The 18,571-nt window shown below is 38.8% G+C and overlaps 1 protein-coding gene and 1 long non-coding RNA gene across 2 annotated transcripts; one reads left to right on the top strand and one right to left on the bottom strand.

Moving 5' to 3' along the window:
• Positions 1–195: 195 nt before the first annotated feature.
• Positions 196–16,922, bottom strand: LOC311068885. Its single transcript, XR_014603446.1, has 3 exons — positions 16,843–16,922; positions 1,910–2,019; positions 196–778 (listed from the first exon to the last, which is right to left on the bottom strand). It is a non-coding gene; the product is annotated as an uncharacterized lncRNA (long non-coding RNA).
• Positions 12,756–14,168, top strand: LOC311068884 (D(1) dopamine receptor; the record flags this gene model as incomplete). The annotated part of the gene is made up of 1 exon (XM_084091703.1): positions 12,756–14,168. One exon carries the CDS (start codon positions 12,756–12,758, stop codon positions 13,950–13,952), a length of 1,197 nt encoding a protein of 398 aa, XP_083947829.1. The 3' UTR covers positions 13,953–14,168.
• Positions 16,923–18,571: the final 1,649 nt, after the last annotated feature.

The following is an 18,571-nucleotide window of genomic DNA, read 5'->3' as shown; positions in this document are numbered from 1 at the left end:
TTCTTCATAAATATACACATTTTCTGTTTTGCAGTAAATAGGTAAAACAAATACTTAATATCCCCCAAAACACAGCATAAACGTATAGATGAGAAGTAAACGGAAAAAAAGATATATAATTTGTATTATTAAAATGTAATTTTTTATTTATTTAAATTTGCTCTATAAATGTTTGGGATCATATTGACTTATCAATTCAATATGACCCCGAAGCTTGCTTACTTCAAATATCATATGCAAAATATCATTGCAGGAAAGGTACATTTAGTACCGTGAATCACAAATTCTGAGAACATTGTAACTTTTGCAGTACTTGGAAGGCGTCCAATGTCTACCCAAAACACGAGCATCCTGTCATATAGGAACATTTGAAGGAGCAGAGTATAACAGTCATATCCTCAAACAATATTACATTGATAAAATAAAATTGAATTGATCATAAATTAGTAAATGTATAAATACATGTACTCTATTTACTGATTATTATGTAAATAGAGTAGGAATACATGGATAAAGGAATTAAAAGATAATATGGATAAGTAATTTATCATAAATGCATAAATGATCAAATTTTAAATACACTACTCACTAAAAAGACAAATTGAGGAAGAAAAACACATTCATGTCTTGACCCTTCGGTTTCGCAATATCATCAGGTGTGGAACAGGTACCACTTTTTGGAGAGGCCATCTTCTACATGGAGTGAGTTGTCTGGAGGATTCAGTTCTCCCACTAGTGCCCAGTCTCTCCTAGACCTCTCTTTCAGTATGTTAGTTACCTGAAAGAAGACACAAGCAAAGGGTTCCTTTCACTTTAGCAGTTCATTATGGAGTTACTATGGGGATAGAATTGTTACATTATTCCAAATAAATAGATTGAGATTCACAAATAAATTTAAAGAGATTACATTTTTGATCAAATTCACATTTGTGTAGTATGCTACTTCAGAAGTAGAATGGGCATCCGTTTACTGTCTGTGAATCATCATGTCGCATCCATGTAGACAGGATGATACCCTCATCCTTCCCTTGGGTCATTTTGACCCGAAACAAATAAAAAATTAAAAAATTGAGTGTTCATCAGAGGGGTCCCATACCCTAGGACTTTTGTTGCACTTGAACCACAAATACACACTAAAAATGTAATGGATCCTAGCAGTTTTGTGGTTGAAATTTAAAAAAGTAACAAATCCTTCCCTCGTGGGTCAATTTGACCCCCTTAGGAATGAATAAAATGCGAGGAATGCTTCAGTACACATGTAAAAGTAAACATGTAAAAACCTAAACATGCTCAAAATTCAAACTGCTAAAACATTACCAAAAATGATAAAACATTACCAAAAATGATTGTATAATGCCTACATGTGTTTCTGAATGCATACTGAAGAGAAATGACTTTAGGACCCAGTGGAACAGCTCATTTTTTCATCTTTTCACTTGTGAATTTGATTATTTTTCTGAATCTCTTTACATTTATTTTTGAATCTCAATCTATTTATTTGGAATAATGCAACAATTCTATCCCCAGAGTAACAATCAGTTCATAAGTGTAATTATTATAACTACTAAAAATACAAATCTGAAATTGATCAATACAAGCTGGCACTTCATAAACCACATAAAGTGAACATGACGGTAATCCATATGACCCCAGTTTATGAATCAGTGTCTTCTGAAGCAAAACTTTGGGGATCACACATGCTTACGTTATATGGACTTACAGAGATGGATTATTTTTCTAAAATTTTGTGTTGAAGGTGAGGGTGAGCAAATGATGAGAGAATTTTCATTTCGGGTGGAGAATCCCTTTAAGTAAAACTGAATCTCACCATTCATCACTGACCAAAATAATTTTATTTGTATTAAGTAGAATAAAACTTTAACATAACATGTTGGTATGAATTTTTTACCTTTATGAAAATCTCACGCATATGATGAGTTTTCCCACACTTCTCTACAACATCCATCAGTACTGTGAACAGTGGACAGCCATGATCTGGGTGTCTGAAAGCAACCTTCCCTGTGGAGAACAGAGAGTGTGAAGTGATTTTGAAAATATTTGTTATGATAGTCTCCACTTTAAGATGTAACCAGATTAAATATCAGATCAGACATTGTGGGTAGCAGTGCATGTGTGTGGAGTGGAGTAGGATATCCACTAGAATCACACAGAAGTGATGGATATCCCATTGAATGACATTGATCTGAAGCAGATAAACAAAAGAATGCAATATAGAGATACAAGACAAAGATTAATTATTGAATTACATAATATAGGCTATATATATATATATATATATATATATATATATATATATATATATATATATGCACACACCGATGAGTATTATGACAACCCTCAGCCTAGAGCAATCAGCATGCTTGGCAAACGAACGGCGCCAGAACTTCGATCACGGAAACGGCACACCTTGTGGGTTGTTCACGTGCCGCTGTAGTGATTATGTATCAAAAGTGGTGCACGGATGGTCGCATGACAAACCGTCGTCCAGTCGTGTAGTACGCAGCTCATTGATGCCAGAGGGGATGGGAGTCTACACTAACACATGAAATGGGCCCAAGATTATCAAGATCGTCGATGGTCAAGTGCGGATCCACCGAGGCTATGGCACCTGGATGCACTGTTGGGCTGACACAGGCTGGCGGCGGAGGTGTTGTGCCATGGGCATGGGACAGCTGTCAGGTATCTGAACATCGTTGCAGACCAAGTGCATCCATTCATGGCAACTGTGTTCCCTGCCGGAGATGGCCATTACCAACAGGATAATGCGGCATGTCACACTGCCAGAATTGTCAAGGAGTGGTTTGAGGAACCGCTGTTAATGCCTTGGCCTCCAAATTCACCTGACATAAACCTAATTTTACATTTGTGGTTTGAAAAGCGGGTTGACTACATCACCACCACTCCGTATTGTACAGGAACTGGAGGACCTGTTGTTGACATTATGGTACCAGATACCCCTGGAGACCTATCGCCACTTTGTCAAATCAATGCCCCGCCACATAGCCGCTGTTTTGTGAGCTAAAGGAGGTCCTAGGGTATTAGGCAGGTGGCCATAACTTAATGGCTCATCGGTGTACATATATATAGGATAAATGGACACAAAAATGCAATTACACATGGATTGTACCTCCCCGACAGGTTTGCACAATGAAAAACTTAGGCTTCTCTCTCATTGCTGGGCCTCATTGCTGTAGCCTTCAGCCTCTAAAAACAACAAATTCAGAAAGAAAAAAAGTCAGGGTATGGAGGTCCTCTTTTTCCATTCTTTCCCCCTCTTTTTCCACCTCGCTTTAAATCGCTTGGTGCGTGTCCACTGTCGCGTAGCAGAGCAAGCTCAACTCAACTGAAAACTCTCGCTCTGCTCTGCTAGTTTCGAGCCAGTGGAAACCGTTAAAAATAGGGGAAATTCGTGGGATGGCATTTGCTTGAATCGTGGGTTCATTATTATTCTTAATGAAATATACAACAACAAAACAGTACACTGACAAACTCGCTTAAAGGCAATTTTACAATTCGCTCTGTAGTCTGCCATGATTCTTCCACCATCGTCTTTTCAGTCAAGAGTGAGGCGAAATGGGCAAACCGAGGGAGGTAAAATCTGACTCCTACTGATCTGTGCAGCGACTCTTGTTCGGCTCATGCTAAATTGAGCAGACCAGTTCAGTTTTTAATTGAATATGTCTGTTCTCTAACTGAACGAAATAATTTTTATTACTATAAACTGCGGTAGCAAGTGATGTAATCTGTGTTACACCGTGTAAACATGCTGATTACACTGTTATCTCCGATTATTGCAGCTAGCCTTTTATGCAGCAATCCGACTCCACTTATGAAAATGTGTGGCCTAATTTGTTTGTACGTCATGTTTTACTAAACATTTTACTTAATTCCTAAACATTCAAATTTTTGTATTTTGTGGATGGGCTATATATATATATATATATATATAGGCCTGGGTATGAACTGCTGTTGTAAGTAAGTTATAAATATAACATAATGGAATGGTTTTTTTTTTACATTTTACATTTAGGTGCTCTCTATATGCATACAGATGGTCTTTCCCAGGTGTGTCTTACTAACTCGTTATGTTGTCAAGCTTGTGGCACTATTTATGATCTATTAATCAGCCGATTACGCCAAAGATCCAATTTGCCAACTGATGCACTGATATGTCTGAAAGAGGCAAGATGTTGGCATCTCTCCCTTGCATCGATGTGTTCAACAAATTCAACCTGTCCAATATGTCTACAACAAGGAATGACAATTGCGCTAACCACAGGGGGTCGTTCAGGTACCGCGCAAATTCGTGCTTCGCATCAACAACAGAAGAAAGCCTCTCACCTCTGGACGCAATTCGTAGAGACGATGTAAAACCCGACTTCTGGAGGTCCAACGGGTTTTTATTTTATGCAGAGCATTTTTATTATTATTTATTATGTATGCACATTCTCAGGGGCGTAATTTGTGGTGGGGGTTGGGGGGGAGATAACCCCTCGTCTTCAGCAACCTGCACAACCCTGACAGAAGAACCGACCTTTAAAGGTGCCTTGTGTAAAAATAAATAAATTCATACTCCACATTCCATACCAGATGGGGGCAGTATACCTCCAGAAAGTGAGTTGGTCTACTCTAGAGTATGAATATCTTCAAGCTACTCCCCTTCACCTTTACCAGTGAATATGTTCATATTCGTTTTGTTCATATTACATTTTTATTGTTAGTTTGAATTACATTAATTTGACAGACAGCATTCGCTGATGTTGACCAAGCTAGCGCCAACGTAACCAGAGCTTCCAACTCTCACGCATTAACCGTGAGACACACGCAAACACTTTTCACACGCTCTCACCCCACACATCAATTTTCTCACGCACAGAAAAATCGCGAAGCAAAGAGGACACGGAGACCGACAGACTAGACAGAGCAGGTTAGTTATGATATAAAAAAATCTCAGCTCTCAGATTCTGTCAATTAAATACCGTTTTGGCGCTTGTAAATGTTACACGACAGATCCCTAGCGCATGTGAACCGATCATCTCTACTAGCTAATAGTAAAAAAATCACGAACACTGAAAGATACAGTAACGTTAGGCTACAACTTACCAAAATGTATTCCTCATACATAATATCGACCAATCAGTGTTTTTTATCATCGTGAAGAGGTCAATAACACAGCTGGAGAACAATTATGTCAGATTTACCTCAGGAAAGCCATTTAATATACATAATATAGGTCACGTAGTTGGCAAGAAAAAAAGAGCAATAGAGATTGTGCTATGTGTACTATATTACAATACTGTATTTATGAACGTTATATACGTTTATCGAACAGCCTTCGATACATTTCTATGTTATAACTTCCCGAAAATCTACACAAACATATAAAACAAACTTCTAACGAAATACTAACAGCATCTTACTTACCAATCCAAAAGAAATGTTGCAAGTTCGAAGTCAAACCTCATTTTTTTCATGTCCATTAGTTGTCTCCAGCGATGAAAAGCAGTGCCAATGTTTACTCTGGTTCTGTTCCTTTTTTATCAGATTTTATTTGAATGTAGTAGTGGGCTGTAGGCTACTTTCCACACGATTGACATCAGGTTCAAGTACGCCCACAAGCCGTGCGAGTTATTCGTGTATTGCATGTTTGGCTGGTGGTTATGTTGCCGGCATACCGCCTCCCATGGCCGAAACTGGTATTACGACACCTGTCGGGCCGTGGCTATTAATGCTAATGCTAATTCAGGTTGATATCTCTGCAGCACTATAACTTGACATTTTTTTAATGACATCATCGCCCTTATTTCTTCTCATTCTTTTGATGCATGTAGCTCATTTTTTGGATATTTTTACCTCAATTTTTACATAAGGCACCTTTAAAAGAAAAAACCTCCAGTGAAAGCCTCCAGTCGAAGATGGAGATCGGTAAGCAGGCCTTTGTGGGAACCCGCAAAGCTGTTTTCCGTGGGATCCGTGGAGGTCACAGGGGAGGATATGGGCGATATGGGTCCAGACAGCTTTTTCAGCACCAACATCTCTGCGTCCAGCCAGCTCTTCATGTCCAGCCCGATCCTCATCTCAACAGCCTGGTCAAGCAAGAGCCAGAGCCAGTCTTCGTGCAAGAGCCAGAGCCAGTCTTCGTGCAAGAGCCAGAGCCAGTCTTCGAGCAAGAGCCAGAGTCAGTCTTCGAGCAAGAGCCAGAGCCAGTCTTCGAGCAAGAGCCAGAGCCAGTCTTCGAGCAAGAGCCAGAACCAGTCTTCGAGCAAGAGCCAGAGCCAGAGCCAGTCTTCGAGCAAGAGCCAGAGCTAGAGCCAGTCTTCGAGCAAGAGCCAGAGCCAGTCTTCGAGCAAGAGTCTGAGTCCGTCGCCTGCCTGCCGGAGACTGTGTACGCCGCACTTGGATCTGCTCATGAGGACACGGTGCTGATTGTGGCTGTTCTGTGTGTGTGGGCGGCACGCGCATCGACTGCGGTCCATGAATCCAGCCCCGAGTTTCCCGATATGCTGGTCCCGTCCAGCCCAGAGTTTCCCGATATGCTGGTCTCGTCCAGCCCAGAGTTTTCCAATCAACTGATCCTGCGCCAGAGCCCGCTGATCCTGCGCCAGGGCCCGCTGATCCTGCGCCAGGGCCCGCTGATCCTGCGCCAGAGCCCGCTGATCCTGCGCCAGAGCCCGCTGGTCCCGTCCAGCCCCGAGTTTCCCGATATGCTGGTCTCGTCCAGCCCAGAGTTTTCCAATCCGCTGATCCTGCGCCAGAGCCCGCTGATCCTGCGCCAGAGCCCGCTGATCCTCTTTGCTGCTGGACCCCCCCTTTCCTGTCAATTTCCCCATTAAAATTTTGGGTGGGCGCAGTATACATGCTAGGGGGACCACGGAGGTCTCTCCGAGGTTCCCAGTGCAACCATGGCCAAGACCCTCTTTGCTGCCGGACCCCCCTTTCCTGTCAATTTCCCCATTAAAATTTTGGGGGGGCGCAGTATACCTGCTAGGGGGACCGCAGAGGTCTCTCCGACGAGGTTCCCAGTGCTACCATGGCCACCTGAAAAAATATCTATACCCGAATATACCCGAAGGGTCATCTCCACCATGGCCATGCCCACAGCCTGCTCCGTCGTGGCCATACCCACAGCCTGTTCCGCCCTGGTCCCCTGACCAGCCTGCTCCGCCTGGACCGTCCTGGAGTCCAGGATGCCCACCCTCCCACCCCTTTGGATGTTATACGGCGCGAGGACGCGCCTTCGGGGAGGGGGGGGTACTGTCACGTTTCTGTGTTTTGGTTTAGTTATGTTATCTAGTTTTCCCCTGTCTTTTGTGCTTTTGGTTTAGTCCTGTTAATTAGTTTCTCCCATGTTCTAATTAGTCATGTCTTTCACCTGTGTCCTGTCAATCACCTTGTTAATTATCCTGTTAGCCCCAGTGTATATAAGCCCTGTGTTTTCCCTCAGTGTTTGTCGGTTCTCGTCTTTGTATGGTTGTGTGTTCCTGTATTTTCCTGAGTTCCTGTATTTTCCTGTAACCTGAGTTTTGTGAATAAACCAGCTGCATTGAAATTCTGTTCCCTCGTCTTCAGCAACCTGCACAACCCTGACAGCTATAGCCTACTTGAAGTATAAAACTAGTGATACTTCAAGCCATTGTGTAGGCCTACTTTCATGAACTAAAAAAAGTTTTCTACAAGTATATGACTAGTAACTACTAGCAAATACTAGCAGGAGGCTGAATCCATCTTCTTATTCGCATGCAGCTTCCGTTCAACCTTAAAATACGCAAACTTACGCGTTTGTTATAGCTTCTTTATTCACGCTGAACAGGGACCGTGTAGTTTTTCTCTTTCACGCTTTTTTAAGGGATTGTGTTGCTCAGAATAAAATAATAATTAACTATTTTGAAATGCAAAAAAACAACAACACTGATATAGCCTATCAGCGAAAAAGACTGTTAAAATATAATGGCAATTGTGTCTATTTTCAGAAAAGAATAATAAACTATTTTGAAAGGTAAATAACAAATAATAATAACATAAAATGACTGTAAACATGTAACATAATTCTTTAATTATTGCGCATGCCATCATTTGAATGCATTTCTAAATCAATTTAATAATAAATAAAAAAAATTATTAAAAATTTCAATTTCACGAGGTAACAAGATTAGCCAGCTTGGATCCAGCCTCTTATGAAGATTTCAGATGACCCAATACCTTTGAATAGCCTATCTAGTCTATAATATTATATAGGCTACCTTTAACTCTTTCCAATTATATTATGTTATCTATAGAAGTGCTGTCCTCCCATGTTCCCATGAGAACGAACAGGAGAGGAGACAAGTTTTCAAAAGCAAGGTCAAAACCCACCTCAAGGACAACATAAGCATTTCTTCCTTTTTGACAACATATGGGCATTTCAAACAAAAAAATTACTAACATTTTCATAAATAGGCTATTATCCAAACATCGTGACCTACAGTAACATATGTAGGCTACTCAGGAGGTTCAAACACGCAAAGCTAAACTTAGAAAGTAATTTGTCTTTGTTTGTCATCGATCACGTGATTTTTCTGAAAACAATAATATTGTTAACAATAATAATATTGTTAACAATAATATAACAATAAAATAATATTTATTGGAAATTGCGCTGCGTACCCATTACATGCATTGGAGACTCGCTGCCAAACATAACAGCACTAAAGGCCAGCAACTATCTCCAGGACCAGGTCTGATTACTTTTTTCTTTCTATTTCACTTTAAGTGCACAGGTAGGCTATAAGTATTTTGTTATACTTTTTCGGAGATTTCTTGGGCAAAATTTGTTTACAGGCTATGTAACATTCGGCTCAATAAATGTTTTTTTTTTTACACAAGTCCATTGGTACGGTTTTTCTGGACGAGTGGCCACACAACAGAGGGAATCATCTTGATGACATGTTTTTGGAGGTGCAATAATGTCATATGACATTCCTTATCTCTTACTTAAACAAAACTCCCTTTATAAATATGCTCTACAAACGACAATTTGTAGCTAAAAACCTATATTTATAAAAAACTGCATAGGCTAAATCTAAATTAAAGTTCTGTAATTTTAAAAGTTACCATATCTTAAAGAAACTGAATATATCTGTATCACTATTTATTAAAACAGTTCATATTAATTAAATAAATACTTATGAATTCCCACAGGTCAAGAAGAATTTCTAAAGGAACAACCGAGATGGTTTTGTAGTGGTTGCCCTGGTGGAGTCCACCATCAGGAAGCTCATTTACCTATAATGTTTATGAATAATGCTGTATGTTTTTTTTTTATATACATATATGATAACAGATTATGTGATGAGGTAATCATTTGGATTAGGGATTTACAGTGGGGACTAAGGGAAAATTACTATCTTCAATTCTCACTTGGAGTTTATTTGGAATTTTAGTTCATTTAATTGAGTTAAAGCAATGACATTTGACAAAGAGCCTTTGTAAATCACAGTTAAATATATATATTGCAGAAATGATGTCAAACAAATGATGAAACTTAACTTTTCTTAGACATGTTTGCAATTACATATAACCAAAAGGTAATTATTAGTGGAACAGTTTCCCTGAAAAGTGTTCTAGCAGAGGGTGAATTTAAGCTTGATTGTATATACTCACTGCATATGCATTGTTGGAGCATTTAAATGGTCTTGAATTAAAGGTAAATACTGTTCCATTTAATGATAAAATAATTTTGGCTGATGCAGTTTCACACTGGTGAATGTGACTCCATAATTGTGAAAGGTAGCCCTTTGACTTAATGATTTTTATTTCTACATTATAAGTTTGTTCACTAAATGTAAACAAATATTATTGTGACAGTACCTGCTTTATTTGTTACTGCAGGTAACATAGATTAAAATCTATCATACAGAGGACAAGCTGTTTGGAGAATAGATTTATGTATAATTTACTTTTTAAAAAGAAAACAGCAATGACTGTCCAATTTATTTTTGCATATGTGTAATTCACATATTTAATTTGAGTTAATTCTTATTAGTATTACACTTATGAAACTTTTACATATATATTCATACATACACACACACACACACACATATATATATGTGTGTGTGTGTGTGTGTGTGTATGTGTGTGTATTTATGTTTGTTATAATAAATGTATCATAATGTGTTAATAAACAAGGTATTTTTCTAATTAGGATGCAGGATCATTTTCCATGATGGCCCACATTCAAAAGACCAATTGGTTTTTACCCCTCTATCTGCCTCTTCTTATATTATCTTGAAGCCTCTATAAGGGGTTTACATAAAGATAGACATACATGTATTCAATATCAAAAGCACAGCAATCATCATCAGCCCTGCACAAAATATCAAAGCAGAGCAGACGATTAAGAAAGAGATCCTACTGAATAGAATAAGTGGTAGTAGGAATGACACTTGTAAAATACTTTAATAAATATTTAATGACTGTTACTGAGATAGCCATATATACAGTGAGGAAAATAAGTATTTGAACACCCTGCTATTTTGCAAGTTCTCCCACTTAGAAATCATGGAGGGGTAAAAAAATCCAGAAATCACAATGTATGATTTTTTAACTATTTATTTGTATGATACAGCTGCAAATAAGTATTTGAACACCTGAGAAAATCAATGTTAATATTTGGTACAGTAGCCTTTATTTGCAATTACAGAGGTCAAACGTTTCCTGTAGTTTTTCACCAGGTTTGCACACACTGCAGGAGGGATTTTGGCCCACTCCTCCACACAGATCTCTAGATCAGTCAGGTTTCTGGGCTGTCGCTGAGAAACACGGAGTTTGAGCTCCCTCCAAAGATTCTCTATTGGGTTTAGGTCTGGAGACTGGCTAGGCCACGCCAGAACCTTGATATGTTTCTTACAGAGCCACTCCTTGGTTATCCTGGCTGTGTGCTTCAGGTCATTGTCATGTTGGAAGACCCAGCCTCGACCCATCTTCAATGCTCTAACTGAGGGAAGGAGGTTGTTCCCCAAAATCTCGCAATACATGGCCCCGGTCATCCTCTCCTTAATACAGTGCAGTCACCCTGTCCCATGTGCAGAAAAACACCCCCAAAGCATGATGCTACCACCCCCATGCTTCACAGTAGGGATGGTGTTCTTGGGATGGTACTCATCATTCTTCTTCCTCCAAACACGTTTAGTGGAATTATGACCAAAAAGTTCTATTTTGGTCTCATCTGACCACATGACTTTCTCCCATGACTCCTCTGGATCATCCAAATGGTCATTGGCAAACTTAAGACGGGCCTTGACGTGCTGGTTTAAGCAGGGGAACCTTCCGTGCCATGCATGATTTCAAACCATGACGTCTTAGTGTATTACCAACAGTAACCTTGGAAACGGTGGTCCCAGCTCTTTTCAGGTCATTGACCAGCTCCTCCCGTGTAGTTCTGGGCTGATTTCTCACCTTTCTTAGGATCATTGAGACCCCACGAGGTGAGATCTTGCATGGAGCCCCAGTCCGAGGGAGATTGACAGTCATGTTTAGCTTCTTCCATTTTCTAATGATTGCTCCAACAGTGGACCTTTTTTCACCAAGCTGCTTGGCAATTTCCCCGTAGCCCTTTCCAGCCTTGTGGAGGTGTACAATTTTGTCTCTAGTGTCTTTGGACAGCTCTTTGGTCTTGGCCATGTTAGTAGTTGGATTCTTACTGATTGTATGGGGTGGACAGGTGTCTTTATGCAGCTAACGACCTCAAACAGGTGCATCTAATTTAGGATAATAAATGGAGTGGAGGTGGACATTTTAAAGGCAGACTAACAGGTCTTTGAGGGTCAGAATTCTAGCTGATAGACAGGTGTTCAAATACTTATTTGCAGCTGTATCATACAAATAAATAGTTAAAAAATTATATAATATGATTTCTGGATTTTTTTTTTTTAGATTATGTCTCTCACAGTGGACATGCACCTACGATGACAATTTCAGACCCCTCCATGATTTCCAAGTGGGAGAACTTGCAAAATAGCAGGGTGTTCAAATACTTATTTTCCTCACTGTATATATATATATATATATATATATATATATATATATATATATATATATATATATATAATTTTTTTTTTTTTTTTTTTTTTGCAAGTGTGTTGGATTTGTGAACAATAGCTGCATGACTCTCTGGGCTTACCTTCACTCATTGACAGCAACAATACACATGTAACTGATGGTATAGCATAAATATCAGACATGTAATTTATGGCTCAGGGTATATCAATCCCATGTTCATCATGCTTATAGATGTACTGTTAAATAGTTTGGAAATATTGTAATGTTTTGGACTACAGAGCACAATAAAACAATTCCAAATAAATATTGTTATACTAATTTGGGGTGGGGTGCTCTATTTAAATAGTACAAGTGATACACAAATATAAGTGTTATACTATATGATATACCGTACAACTACCAGTGAGTGCAATGTCTATAGTTGTACACCATTATTTGAAAAAAATAGAGTAAAAAAAATGTGTAAAATGGGCAAAAGAGGGCGTCACGCCAGTGTGACTTGCACTAGAAGGAACCTGACACGAGACACTTTAGATTGTCGTTCAGTCGTCAACGTTTCAGCGAGGGTCTTAATAAGGTCAACTTTAAAATCAGGTCAAAATGCTCGAGTAAATGGGATTGTTTTGCGGGGAACATGCGGTATCCACTACAAGGAACATATTTATGTTTTTGTTTTGTTTATGACACTTAAAGACATGTACAACTTTACCTCATCCCTAATGCCTTCATGGAGCGCTCATGGAGAGCCAGCGGGTCGCATTTTCCTGGGGTTCGCTCTTTCTCTCCTCGTGCTGTGGACGCTTTTGGGGAATTTCACGGTTTGTGCTGCGGTTCTGCGCTTCCGTCACTTGAGAGGAAAAGTTACCAACGTCTTTATCGTGTCTCTGGCAATGTCGGACCTGCTGGTGGCTGTGCTCGTGATGCCGTGGAAAGCGGCCACGGAGGTGACGGGACACTGGGCGTTTGGCTCTTTCTGCGAGTGCTGGGTGGCTTTTGACATTATGTGCTCCACAGCCTCCATCCTCAACCTGTGCGTGATCAGCTTGGATCGATACTGGGCTATTTCAAACCCGTTTCAGTACGAGAGGAAGATGAACCGTAAAGTCGCCCTCGTTATGGTCAGCGTAACGTGGATCGTATCAGTGGCCATATCATTCGTGCCCGTGCAGCTGAACTGGCACCGCGCAGATCTGGGCACGGTCAACACAAGCAACTGGACAACTAAGGAAATGTGTGATTCGAGTCTGAGTAGAACTTATGCCATATCATCTTCCCTAATAAGTTTTTACATTCCCGTAGCAGTGATGTTGGTCACATACACGCGCATCTACCGCATTGCTCAGGTTCAAATCAAGAGCATCTCTTCGCTGGAGCGCGCAGCGGAGCGCGCGCAGAGCTGCAGGGCTGGTGCGCGCACCTGTCCTCTCCAACACCGCGCCATAAGAGAAACCAAACTCTTTAAAACTCTGTCCGTGATTATGGGGGTGTTTGTGTGCTGCTGGTTCCCGTTCTTCGTCCTGAACTGTGCGGTTCCTTTCTGCCACAAGCCAAATTGTGTCAGTGAAGCAACTTTTAACGTGTTCGTGTGGTTCGGCTGGTGCAACTCGTCGCTAAACCCTATCATCTATGCTTTCAACTCTGATTTCAGAGATGCTTTTGCTCGACTTCTGTGCTGCCATGGCCTGTGCACCAGAACACCTCTTGCTATTCAGAGCAAGGATCCAGTGTCCACTTATAATCAGGGCAGCTCTGTTAACACTATGGAGGTCGGTTATGTCAGTTTGCACAGGGTGGGAAACGAAATGCAACGTCCTTTGGTGCAGCTACATATGCTTGGAGATGAGAGCGAGGTTAAGCATATTAACTCAGAAGATGCATGTCAGAATAAATGACTTTTATGTGTAGGGGAGACCGGGGCAAGTTTTAACACTGAATATACCAGATTGTATTTTTGAATGTCTATTTCTATTTCTGTTTTTTTTTTTTATGTCCAGTAAACAAGATATAGTTCTATCAACACACTGTTTCTAACAGGGTATGTTGTCACACTGGAAACCTGCTATTTATTGAATGATTTGAAGGGAATGCTATTTTAATCTTAAAGTAAAAATGCCATTTTCATCATATTATATTTAAACTAAAAGGACTACCTTTTTTGTAACTTTTAAACAGTAAAACAATTCATCCAACATGCATGTAAACATACAGAACAATAAAAAAATGGTTTTGGCTAACAGGTATTCAGATTAATTGTTTGTGGGACAACTTGCCCCAAACAACTTTTGAACTTTCAGCAACAATACACATCACATAGGGACATATCGCCCAAAAATAAAAAATTCTGTCATCACTTATTCACCATCATGTTGTTACTATCAACTGTGACCTAAATTTTGACAACTTACTAACTTCTGTGAAACATCAAAGAAAATATTTTTGATTAATGCCTACACAATGGAAGTCAATGGAACATTCTTTAAAATATATTATTTCGTATTCTGAAGAAAAATTTAAGTAATACATGACGTGGGCGAGTATATGATGACAGAATTTTTTGGTGAACTGTCCCTTTAAGCTGTATTTATCTATTTTTTCCCCCCTCAGCATGGTTAAAAGAAAATGAATGGTTTAGACTAAATGTCAAAATATCCTAAATTATGACTAATGTAGGTGTCTGAAACCAATTGGATTTCTACATCAAACCCTTCAGGTTCCTTAGATATAACCCTTGTTACAACTTCCTGTGTCTTCCCCATAGTCTACTTTTTTTTGTTTTACTGATTTGCATTTAAAAATGACCACACGGGTCAGGTTATTGCATCTGTGGCCACAGAGGTCTGAGGTTTTAAAAGACTGAATGCCAAAGAGCTTGACGAGTCCCAAGTATCGTTTTCCATTAGGCACAAGTGCACACAGTTACTTCCTCTCATAAATAATTAGTTGCCTGCAATCTCCACTCAAGGAATGTTACATTTCACTGTGCAAAAGGGCTTTTGGACTACAGATATGCTTTGAAAGTGCATTGAGCATGTTGATGCTTGCAGGATCTGCAAGAACATGGCATTTTATAGTGTCAAAACTGTGCATAATTATAATAATCAGGTTTATTCTGTTAATTAGGTTGATCGTCTTGACTTTGGAATTAGGTTGGACATATTTTTCCTTCTATGGAACATACTACTTATGATTCTTCTTGATTTGTGTTCAATTAAATTAATTGGAAGCACCAAAAGTCATTTAATATGGGGTTTCCTGCAAGGTTACACAAAGCAACATTTCCTGAGCCTTTTAAGGACACATTGGGCATGAGTCCATTCGCGACAGGCAGGCATGTTACGTATGTAATTAATTCACAATGAGAGGTTTCAGTTGGCTCACAGCAATGAATAAAACATGGAAAGGCAATCCCTAATCCCTTAATAACCTTAAACAAACTGAAACACGAGAATTGATTTTAAAATGTTAAACTACTACAACATGACTGTTGTGTTTAGATTATGATGCAAACTCTGTGTAAATGCATTTGTGGGTAAAATCACTGCTCAGATTTGTTGCTGAATGCACGAATGTTTAAAATTGATGGCCCCTGCCGCTAAAAATACATCTTATGACCGTCCTTGATGTCTTCATTCTTGAAGCACATCCGGCCCCTGAGGGTTGCTTTAATTTTGGAATCCACAGGGATGCTTGTCTATTGAAATTGTTAAAAAGTGTCATGACAGAGCTGCTAAGAACAAGCGCATGCTGCTTTTTACTTAAACTCAGATCTTAGTCTTCATTTTTTCAGTGGCAGGGGAGTAACAATGTAACAATTAAAATCCTTATAGGTCACAAAATATTTAAATAATTAAAGGGGTCCTTTTATGCACTTTTTACGTTCAACTTTCTTTAGTGTGATGTGGCTGTTTGAGCATGAAAAAGGTCTGCAAAGTTTCAAAACCCACTCCAAAGGGACTGAATATACTCAATATCTGTAAGCAATGTTTCTGAACTCGCTGAAACACCTTGATTGTAGTCTTGAGTTTTCTTCCCTGAACTTACATGCCACAATATCCCTTATTTGAATAATTGCATATGAAAGAGGACTGGTTGAGTTGCATCAGTATATTTGTGTTGAAATGGTAAGGGGTTGACCATTTCTCAACACACAATGATCCAGCTGACCAATCAGAGGACATTGTGCTTTTTGAAAGGAGGGGCTTAACTAAACAGAGCATTACTGACAGACAGGGAAGCGAGGTGGTGCAATAATGTAAAATATGTGAAAATAATGTATTTTTTGAACATTCAAGCATGTAAACCTATTCTAATAGACCCCAAAAGCACATAGTAAAAAAAAAAACTATAGAATCTATAGGTCCCCTTTAAGTCACACTTAAAAAAAAAATAATAATAATAATAAATATATATATATATATATATATATATATATCATTGCATTGCAACATGATCATTGTTAGTGGATCATGTACATAGTTAATGTGATGAGCTAGCCTACACCTGTGGTTACTCTGATAGGAGACCTGCGTGAACTTGAGGAGAACTTCATATATTACTATAAATCACTCATCTGAGACCAACTGGTTAAAGTAATTGCAAAAATGGCTAAGAAAAGTGGTTTGTTTTAAAAGAAGCACAGGCATAATTTGTTTGCAGATGCCACTTGATATTATAAGCTAGTATGGCTTTAGTTTTCAAATACTTTGGGGCCATCGCATATGCTTACTTAATGAAGAAGAAAGAGTATCTTTCTGTCTGTGTACTTGGTCATCAAACACTCACAGTAATGTTAGCCTGCACACTGAGTTTCCTGTGACTGGTCAGTGAGGTTAATGTGCACTGGTGTCAGGAGATCATTCACTGAGGGAGGAGAACACAAACAACACAGGAATCAATAAAGTGCGCTTAATTAACTGAAAGTTAAAAAACATTAAAATGGAACTGAAGTAGGAATGATAGTTGTAAATAATAGTATGCTGAAGATAATTAAATTGTTTTGTAGCTCCTCACATATAGTTTTCCTATTAAAAATAGAATATCACAAAAAATATTGCTAAATTATAGGAGCATCCATTTGCAATAATTATATTGTGCCATCGATGTAACATTTTCTAGTTTGTTATCTCTGTTTTTATATTTGTACTAAAATGCTAATTTCAAGGGAAGAGAGAGTGGAAGAACTAGCTAAATATTTTCTAATTTGCCATTAAAAAATGCATGTGTGTGTGTGTGTATGTGAGAATTTTGAATATTTCATTATTGTTTATTGAAAAACACACCTACACATGACCTAAATTGTATAAGGAATTTGTTGAAATAAAACTTATTGCTGAAAAAATGTATTTGATCTGAGAACCTGTTAATGGTAGGGAATTATGCAACCTTGTATGCGCCATCATGTGCCAATAGCTCAACACAAACAAATGTTTCAAGTGGTTTCTCCAAATTCAACTGAAAATGCAACTTTTAATGATGTGAAAGTGAAAAGTGAAAGCTTAGTGAAGCTAGGACTATTATTGATAATATTTATACACCCCAACAAAAGGCCTATTAACCAATCCTATAAACCACACTTTTACAGAACATTTTAAAGATCTATATCAACCGAAGGTTAGCATAGATATAGTTGAGTGTCATAATTTTCTACATGACATTGATCGACCACAATTAACACGAAGTGAATCTGAACAAATGAGTCAGCCTATAATACATGAGGAGCATATGGAGCATTTAAAACAGCAAAGAAGGGGAAATCACCTGGGCCGGATGGGATCCCCCCAGAATGAATCTAACATTTTTGGGACATACATTAGGACCAATTATGCATGCTGCAATAAACACCGCAATACAAAGGGGACACTTAACCTAAAAATCGATAAATATAAAAATATATGCTAGAGTCTTAGCTTTACGTCTTGGAAAATATAACTGCAAATTAGTTCATAGTGATAAATCTGGCTTTATTCCACATCATTCGTTGCTGTAATTAATGAAATTAAAAGATAAAAATTCCCCTTGTGCAGTTTTATCTTTGGACGCAGACAAAGCTTTTGACAGATTAAATTGCGATTATTTATGGAGGGTGCTAGATAAATTTGGTTTTGATGAGAAATGTATTAATAGGGTCCGAATAATTTATGATAATCCATCAGCAATTATAGCAACAAACGGCTAACACTCCCAACCTTTTGATATCTTGAGAGGGACAAGGCAAGGATGCCCCCTCTGACCAATGTTATTTGCATTGCCCCAAGACCAAATCTGTTCCATTTCAATTAAGGGTACCCAACATGCAATATCCCTCTACGCATATGACATTTTACAGTATTTTACAGATTTCTGTGCAATCCCAACATACTAGAAACATTTAACAGTTTTGAGAAATTTCTGGAATTGGTCCAAATCATCTCTTTTACCATTAAACCAAAAAAAGCTCTGAAAAATCAGATACCATCAGCTATTCCAATTACGAATCAGATAACCTAGGGATTCTTATATGGTCTTCACTAAA

Source organism: Abramis brama, assembly GCF_963993115.1.
Source record: "Abramis brama genome assembly, chromosome: 2".
In the NCBI taxonomy this organism is placed as follows: Eukaryota; Metazoa; Chordata; class Actinopteri; order Cypriniformes; family Leuciscidae; genus Abramis; species Abramis brama.
Note: the sequence above shows the minus strand (reverse complement) of the source record. Positions and strands in the feature narration are given on the sequence as shown.